Genomic DNA, 22,500 nt, shown 5'->3' on the forward strand with positions numbered 1-22,500 from the left:
AAAGAGAGTGAGGCAGATAAAGGGAGGGAGAGAGCGCTTTAAACAGACGTGGACGGCTGTCTACTGCTCATTCCCCTAGAGCTGTAGCGCAGATGAAGCATCACTGCTGAGCTCACCAAAAAAACAAAAAAAAACAGATCTAAAGAGAAAAGAGTAAACAGAGAAAAAAAAGCAGGACAGAAGCTCATTAGAAACTCGAATTATTATCAGCTGAAGCAAGTGAATGAATGTGTGTGAGAGAGAGTGGAAGAAAAGTGGAAGACCTCGAAGAGATGAGAGAAGTGTCAGCAGAGCTGTGGATTTATACTGCCCGGTCTTGACATCCCTCCCTCCTTTCCTCCTCCTCTTCTCCCCCCTTCAGCAGGCGGGCTTTTTGTGGCTGACCATGCGAGGATCCTCTCAGTGCTGCGGGAATCTCCTCTCCTCCTCTGGACAGTTCTGCAGCTTTCGTTCTGTGGCTCATTGACCCCGACGCATCCTTAACAGTTGTATTTTTCACAAGGGAACGTCTTGGACAAGGCGCAACGCAACTTTTGGACTGTGTAGACGTCTCCTTTTTCCTTGTGCTCAATAATTGATGCAGTTTCTCTGCTGCTGCTTTGACCGTATCCACAGGACGGGATCAAGGAGGAAGATCGGGACTGTGTTCCCCGCATGATCCCTCAGTGTGTCCTTTCTGTGTTGTAGACTGCATCTTCTTCATCCTCCTCATCCAGCATGCAGGTCTCAATCGCTTGCACAGACCACAATCTGAAGGGTCGAAATGGGGACCATGGAAAAACGAACGCCACCAGCCCCAACGTGGTGAATGCGGCACGGGCAAAGTTCCGCACGGTCGCCATCATCGCCCGGAGCTTTGGCTCTTTTACCCCACGCCACCACATCTCCCTCAAAGAGTCCACCGGCAAGCTCACCGGCATGAAGTACCGGTATGTCTCTTTCTCCCTCCTTAACCACTTTCCTTCATTTCCATTTCTTCATTCCAGGGATCCCTTCACCTGTGGCTTTTTCTCTTGCTGGAATGGTGAATGGAGAATTGGATTCTCTCAAACTCTTTTGAGATCACTTTTAAGAAGATCAGTAGTAGTTGTTTAAGGGTTTGGTATGAATTATGGTGGTCCAGGTGATATATTTGTCACTGTCCATCACTTAAAGGGTGTTTCATCAGTGTGATATATGGGTTTGACCTACTCTTGATCTCCTTGCTCTGTTCATCTTTGTTAGCTGAGCTCGCTCTGTTAGCTCTGAGTTCCTCGGGACAAACAAGCCATAATTATTTGCTATTCCATATTTACACTCTAGGAAGCACAGTTGATTCTTTGGAGTGTTTCTCCTCTCCCTGTTCTATTAGAGCATAATTGTAGGTGTTTTTTCTTTGATTATCCATGATCATTTTCTATTTGTGATGTTGCTTGATTTGATGCAATATTTTCACTGATTTCAGGGTATTTTCTACCTACTCTGCTGCACATGTTCTGGATTCTGGTGGGATGTGCTGTGCCTGTGTGCGAGTGTGTGCAGGTGCCAGTGGTTTCTGAGCCTAATTGCAGAATAAACGTTTCTAAATGCAAATGTTGTGTGGACCACATTAGTGTCTTTCACCTGATGTCCTGAATCAGCACATCACACACAGAACCTTAAAGCAGTGGTCGCGCTAGGCTTTAGGTTTACCAAATTACTTCGTTACCCTGAAATGATGATGGCTCTAAGGCTTCGGTTTTTAATCATTTACAAATAACAATAATAATAAATGTACTATGTACTTCATGTTCCTGCAACATAGCAAACACTGCAGCTTTGATGCTTGGACTTTTGCACAAAGTCAAGAGGTTAATTTGTGCTTTTTTAGATCTATTGGTCAATCTTTATGCTACACTCTTGACCTCTAGGGTTAATTGTACCATCTTGTCACTTGTCTTATCTTATGAATCTGAGATGACATGCTTTCTCTGGAAATAAGTTCAAACAGCCATTGAACATCTTTTTTTTTGTATTTGATGACTATAAGTGTCTGAGTAGAGCAGATGTACCAAATTTGAACAAATGTATGTGTGTGTGTGTGTGGTGAGTTTGGTGGTGTGTATCTGACAGTATCAGGCTTTAATGTATTCCCTTTTGTTCCTTCTTCTGATCCTCTACAGTCACTCCCCAGGGATTTCTAACCTCAGACCAGCACTGTCATTTCTAGAGATGGATATTTTGGTCATTTTGTCTGCTTGAGTGCTCAATAGATAAATTACCCAAGTACTTTGGGGGTGGTGGGTCCATCTATGCCATTATTTAATCTGCTGGGCTCCAACACGGTTAACTTAACTTTTAACACATTACGTGAATCGTGACTATTCACAAGCCACCCAATAATCACAGCTTTGTACTTTGTTACTACAAAGTCTCAGCCTTCTGTCAATTTTATAATAAAATACAAACAATAAACGTCTTTTTACGCTCTTTAATTTGTAGTGAGATAATCCTCAGTTCAATGATATTATAATGATATTTTCCTCTTTAATATTTACAGCATAATATAAACATGAATAATTGAATGTATGTTGAAAAAAATCAGAACAATTGAATACAAATGAATGTCTCATGAATCGATCAGAGTTTAAAAAAAAAAGTAAATAAGTCTAAGTTTTATTGCTGTTTTTTATGTTAAATGTGAAAAATTACGGATGCCACAGACTTTTTTTTTTTTTGCCGGAGTACGCCTATAGGGGGAATTTTCACATTAACTTCACGCAATATAACATGATTTTATTTGTCGTAATCTTTACTTTATTCTTAAAATATTATGACGTTAATCTTATTTATTTAGTTATTTTTCAACGTGGCACAAAATTGCTGCTGTATAGGCTACTTAATGCAAACACAATTTTGGCACAGCGGCCCAAAAAAAGTAAAAAATAGTTAGGGGATATTTAAATTATCTGTTAATAAACTAATGTTTTCTGAGTCAGTGTTGCAAAAATGAATTTGACGAACCTGACTCGCCATCTCCTCACTGGACGTGCCTTTAGACAGAAATGCATCTTTACGGATTACATAATGAAAGAGTTTTTGTTTTCGATTTGAATTATTTCGTTTAAAAATAGTCATTTAAAGCATTCTATAGATATATTTATCATGTCGGTGAAGCGCTCCTGCTCAAGACAGAGATGACAGAAAGCTCATCCTGTTTGTTTTCCTTATTTTACAAAAGCACAAGGTTTTGTTGATATTGTGAGTGCACACAAATAAAAGTAAGCCCTTTGCAGTTCCGAATGATGTATACTCTTACCTTTATGAGCAAAAATTATGGCGTATTTTTCCACTGTAAGTTTCCACTGTTATTAAAAAATAAATGCAAGTGATTGCGCTGGCGCCTCCATGTCCTGCAAAGCGCGCTTTAGCTTTCACTCTCCGCACAAACGATTGGATAACAGTGCTCATCTATCTAGGTTAAATGTTTAAATTAATACTGTGAAATGCATGAAGTGTTTTATGTCTGTTTATTTTAGGCAAGTCGTGTTGGTTTGAGAAAGCTAAATTGATAAAAAATTATGCTCAACTCACTGTCTGCCACTGGCCGCTTGGTCGTTCCTTTAAAAAACAAAAACTTGAATTTAGCAAACATAAAATGTTCCAAATATATTTCTAAATTAACTTAATAAAGAAACAAAAATAAATATGACCACTTTGCCATTAAAAACCAAACCTGAACTATTTTAATAGCTGTGTAATGGGGAAGAGAGAGAGAGAGAGAGAGAGAGAGAGAGAGAGAGAGAGACTCGGGATCCAGACTCGGGCCGAGAATTCTCATAAGTTGTTGGACAAGGGCCAGGCCCATGCAGTGCTCTATTCGTTCCCTCCCTCAGCAGGCCCCCAAACTGCCCGGGCCCATGTGCACCTGCATACCCTGCATACCCAGACGCTATGCCACTGTCTCCTCCTTACATTGCATCCTGGTGTTTGTAAGGGTCTCAAACCAAGTTTTTAAGATGTCAAAAAAACAACAACAACAGTTCTTTGAAAAATAAAGAAAACCTCTCTACACCCCTGTGTTCTGTTTCATTTGGTTGTGTAGCATGTAGCTGTTTGAAAGGAAGAACACGTCCTGTGTGTCACCCTCTAATCCTCTCCAGACATAGTGTTGAGCTGTTCCTCCCCTGAGCTCAATGTCATCATGTACAGTGTTGATACAACTTCTGGCTGATGAATTGGACCACAAGGTACCGATCAAAAATAACACTGTAATCAATCACAAGCTGGTGTTGTTGTTACTTAATTCTAATAAGTGTGAAATGTTTTGAAGTTGAAAAACAATTGCTGTTGCTTCCAAGTGCTTGAGTACTCAACTAACCGTGGTAGGGTTGCACAGCAGTGTTATTTTAATGTTTATTAATATTTTGAATTAGTGTTATTTTTAATATTTTTAATATATATTTTTTATTTCAATATTTTTAATGGATTTTTTTTTCAGTGTTCATTCCAAATTCAGTGTGTTTTAATATTAGAATCAGTTTCTTTTAAATATTTATATTTAGCTTTATTTTTATTTGAGTAATTTTAGTTGTATTATTATTATTAGGTTCTAATTTTCATTTTTCTTTTCATCTGTTAATATAACATGTTAATATTTTTTATAATTTTAGTTAACACACAGATATTGAACTTCTAGCAGTTATGTTAAGGTGCTCATTATTTTATAAATCATCTTCTGGCTGATAACTGATAAATGGCCAGTATTAAAATTCTATAACTTTGTCTAAATATATTACAAATAAAACATATACTCTAAAAAAAAAAAATAATAAAAAATATAGATACTAAATATAACTATATATACTAAAAACTAAAATCAGTTATTTTAAGTGATATAAATGAATTAATAAATTAATTTGTTATGTATAGTGCTGTGTTTTGTGTGTTAAAGCTGCCGTGAAAAAAAAAATTCCTGTAAAGGATCAATAAAGTATCAATTAATCAAATTTAGGCACTACATCATTATGATGTACCGTATGAAAATATATATTGATTTTAAGATTTGATAATGATTACATTTAAAAGTGTTATTCAATTATTTATTTAATCTTCTTAAAAGTTAACTTCAAGTGTCATATTGAATATCCAATTAAATATGACATTACATATCCAACACAAAAAAGGTCTCTAATATTGGCCGATAACGGATTTGGAACTTGTATATTTTGAATCTCTAATAATAACAGTCCCCTGGACAACAATGCAAACTGTACACCTCTAAAAGCCTAAACTGTTGTTCATCCTGTGGAAGCTTGTTAACACCCATTCTTAAATTGACTTCTGATCAAGGTTCCCATTATTATCGCTTGCTTTCAATAAAAAAATAAACATTTGTTTCTCAGATCCAATGTTTGTCTTCATATCTACTACACAGAGCACTAGTGTATGAATGCTTCTCTCTCCTCCCCTCTCTCTCTCGTCCCTGTCTGTGTTGATAGTGATCTCTGAGTCGTTGACAGCCCGTCAGGACAGCATTAAAAGTGCAGGAGCGCGTACTGATGCAACATACAGTGTATGAGTGAGAAGCAGATAGAGGAGGATTGGGTTTCTAGATGTTATACTTATAGCTCTTCATGTCCATCATGACTTCATTGTACAGGGCTGACAGGGAGCTGCTCGGGAGGAAGCTTTCTATTACTGCTCTCATTACACACACTCATACGTGCTCACTCATGGTAAACAATGAAGGCCAGTAGGCTTCATTGTGTCTTTATGTTTTGTGCTGCAATAGAAACCCTGGAAACCCATTTGATGAGGTAATTTTCTCTTCACAGTTACTCCTTTCAACCGTTCATCGCCAATCTTAAACATGAACTGCTGACTAAAAATACTGGATGAACATCTAGAGCTGGCACTTGAGTTAAAACTTTTCTATGATACCTCAGTGAAGTTGAAACCAGCTCCAAGACCAAGCCCAGCTTGGTCGAACAGGATCAGTGGTGGCCAATTTGAAATTGTAAATGAAGAATGAGAGGAATCGGTCAACAATCCTCTGGAAACAACTTACAAGTCACAGAGGTTTAATAGGTTTTGAGGCAAAAATGGATCCTGTAATGTAGCATGAATAGAGAACAGGTAAACAGAGATTGATCAATTCTATGTCTGAATTGACCCTGAGGAAACAAAGATGTAGGAGTGGTAAAGAATAAAATAAAATAATAATAATTTTTCTTCTGGTGTGAATATTCCATTTGTCATGGTTGACCTTTACAGGGATTTATAGGGAAAGAATGAAGAGCTTCTCTGTGAAGATCTCAAAGCAGGAGATCAGACTGAAAGGTCACAATGAAGAGATTCACCCAAGTTTCATTAAACGCCTTTAACATCCCTGAATGAGAATGAAGGTGCCTGTAGAATGTAAAGGGATTAAAAAAAAGTTAATACTTTTACTAATAGATTTTTTTAAGGATCAGAACTTTTCATCTTTAAGTAACCTCCTGGCTTTTTTGATTGACAGTTCAGTTTAGAACTTTGAAATATGTTTGAAGCTTAAACTTGTCAAACTTGAACTTGTGAACTTGTCAAACTTGTCATAAATTGTCACTTCTATGAAATCAAGAATCTGTGATTTGTTAATTCACTTTAACTTTGACTTAATTGACAAAATTACAAAGAAAATATTTCCAATGTTTTCACTGACCAGTTTAAAAATGTATTTTGTAAATATAAACAAATTTTGACGTTGATGGCTGCAACACACTCCAAAAAACAGAAGGAACAGAAGCAAAATAAAAGTGAAAAGGTTGTGGAATATCCAAGTTAAACGGTTTGAAATGGTCCACAATGAGCAGATGAATTGGTAATAGGTGAAGTGATCATATATCATATTAAAGGATCATCTCAGTCTTTGCCAGTAAAGAAAAGTGCCAAACAAATCAAAAATCGCATTTCTCAATGCAAAATTGCAAAGAAGTTAGGACTATTACCAACTACCATGCATAATAGTGTCAAAAGATTTAGGGAATCCAGAGAAATCTTAGTACATGTAGGGCAAGGAAGGAAACCTCAGGTGAATGTGCATGACCTTTGAGCCCTCAGATGTCATTGTGTAAGAAACCATCATGCTGCGGTGTTAAATATAGCCACATGCTCAGGAGTACTTCAGAAAATCTCTCTCATTTACTACAGTCTACCGCTGCATTAAAAAAATTGAATACATCAATTCTATGCAGCGATGCCACCGGATTCTCTGGGCCAGAGCTCATCTCAGACAGTCAAAAAGTGAAAATGTGTACTGTAATCAGATGATTCCACGTTTCAGCTTGTTCTTAGGAAAAATGGGCATCACATTCTAAGTCCCAAAGACCAAAGGGACCATCCAGCGACAGATGCAAAAGCAAGCATCTGTCATGGTATGGGGATGCATCAGTACAAATGGCGTAGGTGACTGGAATATGTGCAAAGGTACCATTGACATGTATTGAGACTGTACAGACACATACTGCCATCAAGATGATGTCTTTCATGGGAAGTCCATGGCTTTTAAAACAAGACAATGGCAGATGAGCATAGATCATTGAATCTGATTAGACCGTAAGCATCTCGCTCAAAAAGGACCAAAGATTTTCTATATTTTTCCTATTTAAAACTTGACTCTTCTGTAGTTACATCGTGTACTAAGACCGACGGAAAATGAAAAGTTGCGATTTTCTAAGCCGATGTGGCTAGGAACTATACTCTCATTCCGGCATAATAATCAAGGAACTTTGCTGCCGTACCATGGGTGCAGCAGGCACAATGATATTACGCAGGTGCTGTAATGGAACGGAAATGGAACGCCTATTTTCAGGTGCTGCGTAATATCATTGCGCCTGCTGCACCCATCGTACGGGCGGCAAAGTTCATTGACCCAGAGATCGGCTGAATGGATTTGAAAATGGTAAAACTAAACTGTTTAACTCTAGGGGAGTTGGAAAATGAGCCTATTTTCAAAAATAGTGGAGTGTTCCTTTAAACAAGCTTTTGTCCCAACTTTTTTGAAGTGTGTTGCAGCCATCAAAATGTGTTTATATTTACAAAATACAATTAAGTTGGTCAGTGAAAACATTGGAAATCTTTTCTATGTACTTTTGTCAATTAAATAAAGGTTATAGAGAATTAACATCACCAATTCTTGATTTTTCAAAATGTTCCAGTTTGGGGTTGAGATTTGGGGTTGAGATTAGATTACGATGGGGTAGATTAGAATATGGTTATGTTTTTAGGCTTATGTTTTTAGTGTATTTTCATTAATAGAATAAGCTATAATAGACCTCTTTCAAAATCATTAAAAATCTTACCGACCCCAATCTTTTGAATGGTAGTTTACAAATATCTAAATAAATTTGCAGGGTTTCAAAACAGTTGACCAACAGCAACGTCATTTAACTCCAATATCAGTTAATGCAAGTCTTAAAAATAGATTTAAAAAATATAATCTATTTCTCATTTATCTCAAGGGAGGTTGTTAAGTCAAAAGTATACACATTAATGTTATATTAGTCAGTTAACAAACAAGTGCACTAGCTACCTATTCTTCCCAATATAGTCATGCATTTTTGATGTTGCTTTACAGCCGAGGTTAAAGTTAGAATTAATCATATTGCATGTGGGTATTTCTTGACTCCTTGATTTTTGAATCCATTCATGTTATACTTTACAGACTACTAATTTCTAGATCAGATTTCTAATCATAAATGCTTGTACACAAAGTCTGGGTTTATTTAACATCAGTTAACTGCAGTTTTCGTTTAGTCAACATTGTTTCATACTTCATCAAATCTCTCTCTCTCTCTCTTTCTGTCTTTGTGTATCAGTATTTTGGTGCAAACTGCTTGTCACTGGGGTCTTATTTTCTGCATGAGAGCTCAGAGTCACCTGACCTCCCACTGCAGCACTGAGGCAAAGAAAATAAGAGGCAACAAAGACAAGCACCCATACTTGCATCAAGAGCCTAGCTAATGAATAAATAATTGAATGCACGCTCAGATAGTCGAACCAAAGTATGCAAACATACTTTAAGGATGGCAGATAATAGAATTGTGCTAAAAGATCGAGGCTAATCCTGCTGAAACTTGCCTTTCATCACAAAACCCAATGAAATGTTGCACCATGACAAAGCAGCTCTCAGACTTTGATACAATATGTAGAATTAATGATGGCTGTAGCCTTTAGAGAACATTAACCATGTGTGAAGACAAAAATGAGTACAAACATCTATAGGAGAAAGCAAATAGGCTGAAATATTTGGAATTGCTCATAAGTTTAATTATGATTTGATTAATAAAATCCCCAAACTGTCATGAGTAGCAGACAGGACCCAAATGCAAGACAGCCAGGCTGGCACAAAAAATGACTTTTATTATACAAAGACACAAAAAATAAAACAAAGCAGGGACTAGGGGGAGGGACGGTGGGCCAGGCCCATTTAGTGGAAGAGGGCCTGGATTCTGAGGTATAGATCATGGAACCAGAGTGGAGCTGGTGGAGCGTAAGCCCACCAGGGCAGAGCAGGCAGAGCTGAAGCCCATCAGAGCAGAGCAGGCGGAACTGAAGACCACCAGGACAGAGCAGGCGGAGCTGGAACCCACCACTTGAAAGGAGCTGAAGTGGAGGTTCAGGAGGTTCTGTAGCAGAAGCTGCCACAACTGGAGGAACTGAAGCAGGCTCTGAAGGCTCCTGGACTGGAGCGGTCTCTTGAGTTAACTCTGAAGGCTCCGGGACTAGAACGGGTTCATGAGTGGACTCTGAATGCTCACGGACTGGAGCGGGCTCTGGAGTGGACTCTGAGGGCTCCTGGACCGGGAGTGGGCTCTGTAGTGGAATCTGAGGGCTTCCGGACTGGAGCGGCTTCTGAGGCAGGCTCCTGGGCCAACAAGGCAGGAAGCTTAAGCGGGGCAAGCAAAACAGAGAAGCAGCGGATGATGGTAACCTCCTTAAAACCCAATCCCTTGACATCATCAAGGAGGCCTTGACCAAATATCCCAAAAGGACGATTGTTCTGGTGGCATAATTGCCGTTTTCTTGCCAGGGATAGGTCTTGAGAGGCTGCTTCCTGCATGACAGGTGCTGGGTACAAAAATATACCCATACTAGCAAAAAATTACTTTTATTAGTGATGGGACGATTGATACAGAGGCTCCGATGCAGTTTTCAAAGCACTATTGTATCACACTGTGCCGATGCTTGTATCGAAATGACAATACCACGTGATTGATGACGTTTGAAGCTTCGAACTTCACACAGTATCGGAAGGTTGGGACAGCTGGTTTGAAAAAAAAATCTGTGCTTTGCATGACTCTTGTGTTTGACTTTACATTGACTTGGTTGTGTGTGTGTACACTTATTTGGGATTCAGTAGAATAGTTTAGAATAACCTCAACACCAGACAGAAACTGAATGCACGTCCCACCTCTATTGCATTTTATCGTGCTCTAGCTGGGGTCTCAGAGACCCCAAACAGCTCACCCAAAATATTTTTGCTACTACTCACGTCAATTATTAATTATAAATCACACACTTGTATATTTTATATTATTGATCAATATGTGTATCCATTGACTGGACTACGCGTCACACGAGTTGGCACGGATTAAAAACTTTCAGACCATCCTCTGCTCCGCAATGTTTCGTTAGATAGGCTGGAGAAACCGAGTCTGACCACCAGATGCCGCTAATGCGCACTGTGTTAAAAAGCTTCCAGTAACGAATGGTTTTTCAGCACAATTTGATGAAAGCCTCAAACGGTTCAGAAAGCCTCGGTTTCCAATCACTACCTTTTATTAAACAAAGACACAAAAACTAAAACAAAGCAGGGCAGGGCAGGGCAGGGCAAAACTTAACTGCCACACATGAACAGTCAGGAGAACCACAACCAACGACATGAACGATAACGAACCAACACAGGAGTGCAAACACAAGGAGATTAAGTAAGGCAGGCAATGTGGGACAACTGAAACAATAATGAGATAACAAGAAGGGCGGGGTCAGACAATGAGACAGGAGAGCACATGGCACCAACAAACACACAACAAGCCATGTGCTCACACAAAACACAGTGTTCTCTGGTGGCCATCTAGGGCACACCAGCAGAATACCGTGACACAAACTAGCAGCTCAGCTGTATTGATGTGTGTTGTACTCTAGAGCTTTAAGTACAAAGATACACTCTTCATCCATTAAAGTATAAGATGAACTGGCTGGAGATAAATGAAAGACCCATAAGCAGGGGGGGTCATTTGTTGACTGTCATTTACAAAGTGTTAATGAAGAACATCTTGTTGCGTGTGGCCTCCAATGGCCTTGAAGCCAAAACCTTAAATTAGCCTGAGTAGTTTCCATGACAACATTTAGACTTTGAGGCGTCTCACTTTGTAATTTTACTGGTTAGTTGCACATTATTGCATCCTTCAAAAATAGAAATGTGTCTTGAAGGGATAGTTCACCCCAAAATGGTAAATCTGCCATCATTTACTCAACCTCATGTCATTCCAACCACGACTTTCTTTCTTCTGTGGAAATTTTGAAGAATGTTTATAACCAAACATTTGGTTACCATTGACTTCCATTGGTAACTTTCATGATTCATTTCATCCTTTTGGAGGAGGAGAAAAAGAAACAACATAATTTTAATAAAAATTTTTTTTTAAATCTCACTACTGTTCTTCAACAATTTAAACAATCATTCATCTGAGTGGTATAACCATGGTTCAGTTCCATTTAGTTTAATAGCCTCATATTGTTTACCAAATAACTGTATATTCTTCCAAGAATTTAGACTGTTCATGAAGTATACAGTTTTGAAATGGTTTGGGGGTGCTGGAGTAGGGCTGGATGATATGACCTAAAATCAAAATATCGATAAATAGAACATTTTACCTTGATTACGATTAATTAACGATTATTTTATTTATTTATTTATTTGCATTCATAGTTCACTGACAAGGCTTGTACTGTAAATACGCTCAACTATTAAATGTGGTCAATTGTATCTAATGAAAGAGTGCATTTCTTATCTCTTTTTTTTAAATAATCGAAGGAAATAAACTATTTATGGTTATTTATTGAATATTTCGAACAACTGAAATCAAATGACACATTTCTTGAAATGAAAAAAGTCACATTTCAGTTTGAATGTAAAAAAGATATTTTCACTTTAAAAATATGCAAGAAGCATATTTTTTATGCTGCTCAGGTTGCTCAGATGACTCGGCATTCAAGTTCTATGTTGCTTCCATGCCGCTGAGTCTGGACGGAGTCATGTGACTACAAAAGTGGTAGTATATTTTTAAGGGGAAAGTCAGGGTTGCCAAATTTGGGCTGCTGCCGCGGGTTGTTTTTTAGTCAGTTTATTTAATTAAAGCAATCGCCCTTAGTGTGAAAACTCTGGGGAAAATGCGGTTGGGCTAGTTTTGGTCTAGTTTTGAATAACAATCGGACTTGTTTTGACAACCCTGGCAACCCTGGGGAAAGTATTAACAGGATTCAAAAAAACTAAATTGATGTAGGAAAATTACGTCGGTTAGAGGTTCTGAATTTCGGTTTCAATTACTTATCGATTAATCGTCCAGCCCTATGTTAGAGTCTTATTTTAGGAGTTTAGATTGGATGTTTTAATCAGAGTGGTCAGAGTTAATGCTTACGTCCTCTCCTATCTCTGACTCCTGATCCCAGCGTATACAGCATGTAGGATGGCCAGCTGCCATCGCCTGTCCAGAAATGAGAAAATGAAATGGATTTAAATCTATGAATGGTGACAGGATGCAGCCTTGGGTCTGATGGACATGTCTCTCACACCTCCTGGAGGTGATGGCGGGCCGTCATGTTCATCTCCCCACAGCACTGTCTGCCTCTCTTCATTATCTGTCCATTCGCTATCATCCTTTAACAGGCATTTCTGAGCTTCATTCCCTCAGTTCAACGTGAAATCCCTCTTGTGTTTGGTTGAAATTGTTTTATGGTGTTTTGTTTTGACTAATGACTTTGTCTTTATCTAAACTTGTTACAACGCAAAATACAATTTTTCTTCAATAGCGTATGTTAGTAGAGAAATGTGTGAAATATTGGAAAATAAGACAGATAATTGCCCAGCTCTATGGAATCCTTTTTTTTTTCCTGATTGGTCAATCGTAGCATTCTGTAGTCTAATGAAATTGGGTAAAAAATATCTCAGCCTCTCAGCCTCTCCCTCTTCTGCTGGTAAGGATGGTGGTGATGTGTTGTAAAGGATATTATATCAGATGTATGTGCATATGTGCAAAAAGTGAATGAGTGACTAGCTGCATCAAAAGATTGGCTGATTTCTTTCTATAGCAAACCTGTATGATTGCATTTAGCATTGGTCAAATGAATGAGAAGACAAATGGGATTGTATAATTCAGTCCATTGACGCAATAGGCTACATGACAGTTTGAACGCTGAAATTGAAAATTTGCGTTAACATGAGTAACTGTGCATTAAATAGAGCTGAGCCAGTGGGAAAGGAGAACAAAAGCTTTCTGATTTTAGACTCCTGTCTGTCTGACAGATACCACTGTAAGGGAAACAGGTCAATAATTTAGCTCAAAGGGAATCATTTAAGATTTTAAAGGGAACTCCACCATTAATATGCAAGGGAATTAGGACAGAATCACTGTTTTACGACTGATCACTGAGACGGCCAGCGAGTCAGTGAACGAGCCGTATGACATCAATTCTGCAATGGATATCTATATCTGATGTGGCTCTTAGGAGGTATAATCTGTCTCTGTCAGTCACATGAGGTCTCATTTCCAGATAAAACTCGATATCTTGCAGGTAGGCCTGGATGTCGTCATTACTCTCTCCACCATCAGCAGGACTGAGGTTAGAGTGTTAATTACCTCTGAGAACACACACACACGTGCACAATCCAAACTCGAGAGCCAGCATACAGAACATGCTTGAACATCTGATAACCACTAACATGAATGGTAGAGACAAATGAATACATCCATGCACACACATTTTATACCAGTTTTAGATGCTTCACTGGTAAGAAGTAGATTATGGAGAGTGGAGATGCTCTTAGATAAGTTGACTTAATCACTATAATAGTTAAGCAATCAATAAGAGAAACTAACTCTAAAGAGAAAGAGTATTCTTGGCACATTAGCCGTGCATCACACTTTATTTCTCTCTTTTCCAACTAACATTAAATGCATATATGTACATAAATACTGTCATTAAATACATCTGACTCATACACTTATCACCCATACCTTCCCTCTATCGCCCACCTCTTTTATGACACTGCTGAGAGGGCTTTCACACTGCCAGCATGATATATGCGTAATTGCATGTGTATAACATAACAACAGAAATAATTCACCTGCCAAGCAGAGACGGTCATCTATAATTGAACTTAATTTCGCACAGGAAAAGGATCGGTAAGGATCGGATCGGAAAGGATCTCTTTTATAAGTAAGGATACATTAAATTGATCACAAGGGTCAATAAAGACAAATATTGTTTCATAATATTTCTGTTTCAAAGAAATGCTGTAATTTTCAATTCATAAAATAATCCTGAAAATATCAGTTTCCTCAAAATTATTAAGCAGCACAACTGTTTGTAAAATGATTCTTGATCGCCATATCAGCATGTTACAATGATTTCTAAAATATCATCTGACACTGAAGACTGGTGTAATGGCTGCTGAAAATTCTGCTTTGCCATTACAGGAATACATTCCATATTAAAATATATTAAAATTGAAAAGAGTTATTTTAAACTGAAATGATATTTTACGTCTTTGTGAACATAAGAGACTTATGAAAATTTAAAAACATTTAAAACCTTACTAAAATCTTATATCCATACATATATGATTTCTATACGTGGCTAATTAGCCCTTCATCTTTCCCCTTATAACAATCTATGATGGTGACTTATCTTTACATTTTCTGAAAACAGAGACTGCAGTAAGTTATCTAAGGTTATTTTCCTTGAATCCTCCCCTTACAAACTTTAAAATTTGTTACATAATTAACTTTCCCTCTAGTAAGTGGCAGCCCTGTCATGAGCAATAGAATTCGTCTGTCACAGACACGCGATGCATTTCTCTGTCTCTCATCTGAGATCTCTCCGTTCCAGTGAAATCACAAAATAAAATGCAAACAAACACACTACAGTTACTGACATACAACGTATGATTTGATATGCTTGACATGTCAAGACTTACTGTTAAAACTGTTGATTACAGTGATGAAGTTATCCATGGTGTACCTGAGCAATGAATATAGCTGACTCTGAAGAAGAATATGGTTAACCTGTGTTTCCCAGTGTCCCAGATATCCTTATTCAGAGTCAAGTAAGCAGTTTACACTCCACCTCATTTATTATAGACTATTTCCAGCACACTATTGGGGCATATTTGGCTTTAATACAATCACAACAACATAATCTTTTATGTTGGACTAAAACACATGCTGAATCTGATGAAAAGGGGAACGTTTCTATTGTCTAGAGTTAATAAACCTCTGGAACATAGTTGTCATTGTGCTGCGGGGCGGGTGAATAATGAATGATATCACTCTCGATAGTGAACGTTTGCTGATATCAGGTCTACGTGTCTATTCAGCACCACTTCATTCATCTCAACATGTAGAAACAGCACACTGGTAAATAATGCAGGTCCTGGAGGGGGAATTTAATTTCTTTCTTTATTTATCTGTTTATGTATTTATTTTTCTGTCAAACGCTACCAAGACAAACAGGTTTTGTCAAGCCATTGGGCTTCAGGCTCTGTTGCGCCCAACAAAAGCATGTTCGGCACAAGCAACATGCACACAAACTGATCCGTTTTACATGCGCACTAAATGACAAAAGGAGAATATGTTTGTTTGTTTGAATAATTACAACCAGATGCAAATAGGCTGTTTCTTTTTGTCTGGTTTTCTGTGCACCGCAGTATTGCAGCTTTCGGGAAAGGAAATAGAAAATAGAACTGAAATCCATTTAAAACATTAAAATTCTGTCATCATTTATTGCATTTAGTCATGAATGAATTCCACTTTTCCAAAAGAGACAGTTTACCCATATTTTTCCCCCACTTTTCCCCACCACATTTCAACATTTCCTCTTCTGTGTTTTCCTGAAGGAGGTAAAAAGGTTTGGAATGACATATGAAGTAAATTATGACAAATGTTTCATTTTGGGGTGAAAAGTGGACATTCGTGACTAAATACTGTATCATTTCGAAGTACTTAGAAGTACACTGTAAAAAAAATATATAATAATTTTACCATAACAAATATGGTAGCAATATTTTAAGTTTTATGGATTTAACCTAAATTTAATAATCTATTAAACATTAGATAACGTTAGATACTAGGGGTGTAACAGTACACAAACATGGCAGTTCGGTACGTACCTCGGTTTTGACGTCACGGTTCGGTGTGGTTTCGGCACAGCAGGAGGAAAAAAAATTTAAACAAATTTTTTTTATTATTATTATCTTTAAATAAATTCTATTAAAATTTTCTTTAAATCTACCTCATAAAAATCTATAATAAAAATAATAATAAAAATCTACCTCAGCTTCTGCGCTAAATTATAGGGAGCCCTTATACATTACTATAAGGTTACAATTAACAACAGAGCCTAAACTTACATTTATTTACTATTTCTTTTTAACTATAATAATCAACACTCAAATAAATCAATTTCTATTTGTTGTTGAAATATAAGTCATAACTTGTTTCATAAAATATTTATTTAAATATACATTGAATGATTAAGACATCACTAACAGGTCAAGTGAAATATAATAAGTATATAGTGTAATATTTCGCAAAATGCTCTTCTCTAGACTTCATTTATCTGGTAAACTAACGAGCTATGCCTGAGGACACTGATGACTTGCCTGAGTTAAATGAAATGCTACGTGACATTTTGTTTACAAGCCGTTTTAATCACATCTTTCTGCGAGTGGAACACTGACTGTGCGATAACATGAGGCATGAGATGTTAATTCATGTTTATTTCGTGTTAAAACTAGTAAAGATGAAGGGATGATCGCGCTCAATCACTCTCTGCACTACCGTCAGAACTGAAGCGTTTACACAGCAAGCTGTCACGCCACATCAAAGAGCGCCAAAACAGCATTTATTGTCTGAATTTCCTGAAAGAATTGAATGATTTGTTTGGTACACAAGCGTACCGAACCGAAAGACCCATACCAAAAATTTTCGGTACGAATACGTGTACCGTTACACCCCTATTAGGTAGTAACATACAACCCTAATGAACATAACTGGTAAACGTGAAATGTAACACAGGGAATTCTGGGAATGTCAATTTACAGTTTTTATACAGTAATTATATGTTCTTTTTCACTTCCAAAAACTGTATTTTACTGTAAAATTACATGAAATGCCCATTACAGTTTTTCACTGTGTATAGTAAGGGAACTTAGTGTTAACCAATTAATAGATTTTTACTGTAGCATTTTTACAGTCTTTTACCGTTAAAATCACAAACTTTTTTTTACAGAGACTTAGAAGATGATAGTTTATATGGTCTATAAATCTATTTGACGTGAATGGATTTTGTAAAATAGCTAACATGCGTAATGTGAGTACTAATTACTGTGATAATTATGATAAATGATCTTAAGATAAGAAATCAATCTCTCTGCGAAAGAAAAATGATAAAAGTCTTTTACTGAAAGGCATCTCATCTCTTAACATTTAGCATCATGCAATGTTTATCTCAGGGTCCATGCTGTCCTCTGTGCACTGTGACAGGCGGTCTAGGGTCCAAGGCTGACAGAATCTATTAAAGTGCGATTCAGAGGGTTCATCAACTTCCCCTCTCACTCCTGCTGCTGATTTATTATTGAGCTTTTCTCCTTCACCCCTTCCTTTCCCCATCATACTCACCAAGCACAATAATAATAAAGTGCAGAATTTCTGCTAGTTCTCATTGTTTTTCCCTTCCTCCCCTAGATGAATCAGTATGTGTGTGTGTGTGTGTTTGTGGATTTTGTACTTTGGCAGCTGTACAGGCCTGTCACACTAGAATTGGCTTTTCCACAGATCTAACAGGCTATCAAATGGTATTTTTATGGATTTCTTTGCTTGAAGTGAAAAGCAACTCAAATGGGAATACTGTGTATGAACTATGTTGTAAGATGAATAGCTAGGATTCTTCTAATATAATTATCTCTGCTACTCTAGATGCATGCACAATGTCACAGTTATATCCTAAACACTATGGAAAACACCTGGAATGCCTTTAAAGGCTATAGGGAAATACATTTGTATTGACTGAAAAAGTGTTTAACAAAACCAATAACCATCAATGTTAAAGGTGCACCAACTTTATTATATGTAGATAGACATGCTGTATATCCTGAGCACCAAATCAACATATTTAAATGATTTCTGATGGCTGGAGTAATGGCTGCTGAAAATTCAGTTTTTTCCACAATATATTGCATTTTTAAATATATTAAAATAGAAAACTGTAATACTGTAATGTAATACTGCTTAACAATATTATTGTATTTTCTAATAAATATTTTAAATTTTTAATTAACTGCAATCTTGGAGAGCATAAGATACTTCTTTCAAAACATTTAAATGTTTTGAAATTCAAAATTTGAACAGTATTGTATAGCATAGTGCATAATAACAGTAGTAGTATAATAGAAGTACATAGCATATAACAATAAATTATTGTATTAATCAGTTATATTACATTAATGTAATACATTCATATGTATTAATTAAATGTTTCTATGTATTACATAAAATATTGTTACATACAATTACACACCTTGCCTTCAAAAATAGATTTTCCCTCCAAGATCATTTGAAAGGGGCATCTTCATAATAAGGTATTTTTCATAAGTAGTGCTCCAATAATGTAATTTGTTTTCCATATGTAAATTGAATGGGAAGAATAAATGAGCTAAATGGGATATGGCAGAAAATCACACATGGATCATCAGAAACTGCAGGATTATGAGTCAGTCCAATGTGAAACAGCCTCGGAGTTGATACAGGTGATTGGTTCTCTCATCAAAAGGCTTATTGTGCTCCACAGGGCTTATTGCTCCCTCGCACAAAACTTGAACAGTTGCATAACAAACTACTTACACAAGCAATGACATGGTAAAAAATTTGAATCAGCATTGGCTTGATTTAGTGACATTTCAGCTTTTTTCTCTCTGTTTCAAGTAAAGCAGACTCGACAAAAGACTTTTGTCAGACCGGCTGGCAGCATGCAAACACAGTGGTTTTGTACAGAAGTGATCAGATGAGACAGTGTTGAGTGTTTGAATGTCTTTTGATTTCAGTTACCGTTCACACTCATCAGAAATAATAGAAAGAGTTTCTGAAACAGGAAAAAAATGATTTGGTTTCTCTCAGTCATCTTAAAGCATAGACCAGCCAAATGTGTCATCATATTTTCAAAAACATAATAATCACATGCCCTGTCATTAAAGAACAGATTGCTCAGAAGAACGAAATGCATCTCTCTTCACTCAAAGAAACAGATATCCAATACACCCACTTTGTTAGATTATACTTTTAAACAATAAATCTTCTCACATCGCCTTTCTTTTCAAATTAACTTCAGGCGTTGTTGTTGCCTAAAAGGATTTCAGGTAGAAACGGAAAGAGAAGCGGCTGCTGCTGCAACGTTCATCTGTTGGGGAAAGATTTACATAATCTGTTTTTCAAAAGGCTTTGTTCATTTTCCAAGATTCTTTAACAGAACCTTCCCAGATATTTACACATCACAGTATTCCTTCATAAAATACGTCTTTGAATCACACGTTGTCGGAACAAAAAATTGTGAGTACTGTTATGCCATGTTGCGAGGGCTTTATGATCTATTTGTGTGTTTTACAGAGGGAGTCAGTGATTATTACTAAGACCTTTGGCAGCTTTAGCTTTTCACTACGAATCACGTTCCTTTTTCTTGGAGATGCCTCCAGCACAGATGAGCATTTGTCATTCCATTTGAATAATTACATACCACTCTAATGATAAATTGTTTCATGCCATATGCGGGTTCTTCTATGGTAATGCTGCACTTTTTAGCACTTTTATTTTTAAGAGTGCATAGCTTGGACTTTACTTTGGAGCATCACTTTTAGACTGTTATCTTTGAGGTACCACAGCAGAAGCCAGGAAGAGCTTTGTCTGCAAAAGGGCATCATCAATCACTTTTTTTTTTTTAACTGAACTCCTTATTATCTAGCTGAGAGCAGATACCAGAAAGGAAATCTGTGTGATGGAATGCAGTGGAAAACAAAGTAATACTGAGAATGGGGCATCTTCAACCTATTGTCATTTTATTTTGTTAGTCATGGCTTACTTGGTCCCCTATAGGCAAGTTACAACAAGGAGTGTGTCAAGTTGGGTAGATGATTTTACTCTTTTGGCAAATTATCTTCCTAAGGTGCAATTTCTTTGCATGAATTAAATGTTTTATTTATTTGTTTACTTACTTACACATTTTCCTTATGATAATCATGAAAACTATCAAAAGTTAATGTTTTAAAAATGTATTTATTTATTTATTATGAAAACAACTGCTGTAAAAGCACTACAGTGTAATCAATTATATATTATATATATTTATTTGATTAAGATAATTAATTTGTGTAGGTAGACACATTTTACCTATGATAAGCATGCAAAGTAATTATCAATATATATTTTTCATTTTACAATTTTTATTTTTGAAAAATATTTATTCTAATAACAAATGTCTTATTTACTTTTTTTGTGGAAATTTCACTTGAATTTTCACTTTTCACTCATTCAAATTGATTTTAATACTCAGCATAGTATAATTAATCGAAAGATACCTGTTGTTATATTGCCATTAATTACATAAAAATAGATAAGCTGATGGTTTCAAAAATACACGTGATGTATTAGTTGAGTTTTGTTAGAAGGAGCAAGAGAAAGGAAATGAGAAACTGATTTAATTACAAATACTCTTAAATATGCTGATGAGTCAGACTCATTTCTTCACAAACTGATCTCTTTCTCTGAGTTCTTATACTTTCATTGAGTGTAATGAAATGACCAGTGTGTGATGTTTTAAGCAGTCATTCAATCAGACACCCACACAAGGTGCTGAAGTCTCGCCAGAAGCTAACGCTAAGTGGATGCTTGAATCCCCACGCTAAAGCCAATGGAGTTTTTTTCCCTCTGCCCACTCGCACCAATGTTGCTTGGCGACCTTCTTTCTCTCTCATGCTCTGTCCAGCTCAGAATGTAATTACGATTGTAAGTACATATTAGTGTGCCTGTGTTGCACTCATGTGAGAGTTTGATGTGCGTATGTGTTTGTATGTGAGTGTGAGCTTGAACTCGGGATCTGTCCTCTGACTCAGTCTCACACAGAAGGGGAAGGAATAATCACAGGGTAACTGCATCCTGGCATCATGGGGAGGGAAACAGCTCAGCTCAACATGTGAAGGTGTAAATGAGACCCAAGAGAAATAACACCTCACTTACAGATTAATAAATGGCAACTAATTTCTTCTGTGAGGGCATTGTACATAGCAAAAGACTGGAGTACAGCTGTTCCTCTGCTCAGTTAAAGCTCTTTGAGGAGATCTTTATTTTTTAGGGTGGTGTAGCCTCATGTTTACAGATTTAGGCTGATGCATAAATATACCATTTCAGCAATACATGCAACTGTACTGCAATTTGCATTGAATCATATAAATGCAACTTCAGAGTATCACTTTTATGCTGTTTGAAGGTTCCTGATAGTCTCAGTTCAGCAAAGGTATGAGTAAGAGGTCATTCACACAGAATGAGATGTGGGCAGTGAAATGAGAAAAATACACAAGGTCTTAAGACATTTTTTTTTTTTTTTTAAGTTGAACTTCTTTTAACCTGAGCACTTCATTTTAAGAACTCCTGTCTTGTGCAAGATGCTGCAAAAGATGCAAGACTTGAGCGCAACGGTCAAAGATGTCCATCTAGTGTGTTTACATAGAAAAACAATAGAAAAGTAGTGCAGTGGAATGGAAAAAGTCTCTTTTTTCCCATTGAGTCAGCAGTTTTGGTTGGACAGTTGGTGAAGACACCGAGGTAATCGGATTAGTATTCATAGCTTTTCATCATTTATTTTATAAATTGGCATAACACTGTACTTATACATTTTTTAATAAATTTACTAATAAATGAGAGTCCTACTGATATTTTGTTCTGACCAGTCTTCAGATTTTTTTTTATTTGTATGTCTGAAATTGAAGTGAGAATGATTTTCAATTGAAATTCAGTTCCTAAATGTAATTTAAATACAAAAGGTATAGCAAACAGGATGCAGATCTGCAAAGCAATCTATATTTTCCAAATTATCAGTCCTTATTCTGCTGGATCTTTCTGCTGCTTTTGACACTGTCAATCATCAGATCCTCCTGTCTGCCCTCTCTTCAATGGGCATCACAGGGATTCCACTTCGCTGGTTTGAATCCTATCTCACTGGTAGGTCTTTCAGGGT

The 22,500-nt window shown here is 36.8% G+C and overlaps 1 protein-coding gene across 2 annotated transcripts in view; it reads left to right on the top strand.

Moving 5' to 3' along the window:
- Positions 1 to 22,500, top strand: part of kcnab1a (potassium voltage-gated channel subfamily A regulatory beta subunit 1a) — a 130,553-nt gene continuing 108,053 nt past the window's right edge. For both annotated transcript variants that reach the window (XM_016252075.1, XM_016252076.1), the window contains exon 1: positions 1 to 929. In XM_016252075.1, the coding sequence (XP_016107561.1) occupies positions 718 to 929 (212 nt within the window). In that variant the 5' untranslated portion in view covers positions 1 to 717. The remainder of the gene's footprint in view (positions 930 to 22,500) is intronic.

The sequence above is a fragment of the Sinocyclocheilus grahami genome, unplaced genomic scaffold (assembly GCF_001515645.1).
Source record: "Sinocyclocheilus grahami isolate Dianchi unplaced genomic scaffold, SAMN03320097.WGS_v1.1 scaffold1086.1, whole genome shotgun sequence".
Taxonomy (NCBI): Eukaryota; Metazoa; Chordata; class Actinopteri; order Cypriniformes; family Cyprinidae; genus Sinocyclocheilus; species Sinocyclocheilus grahami.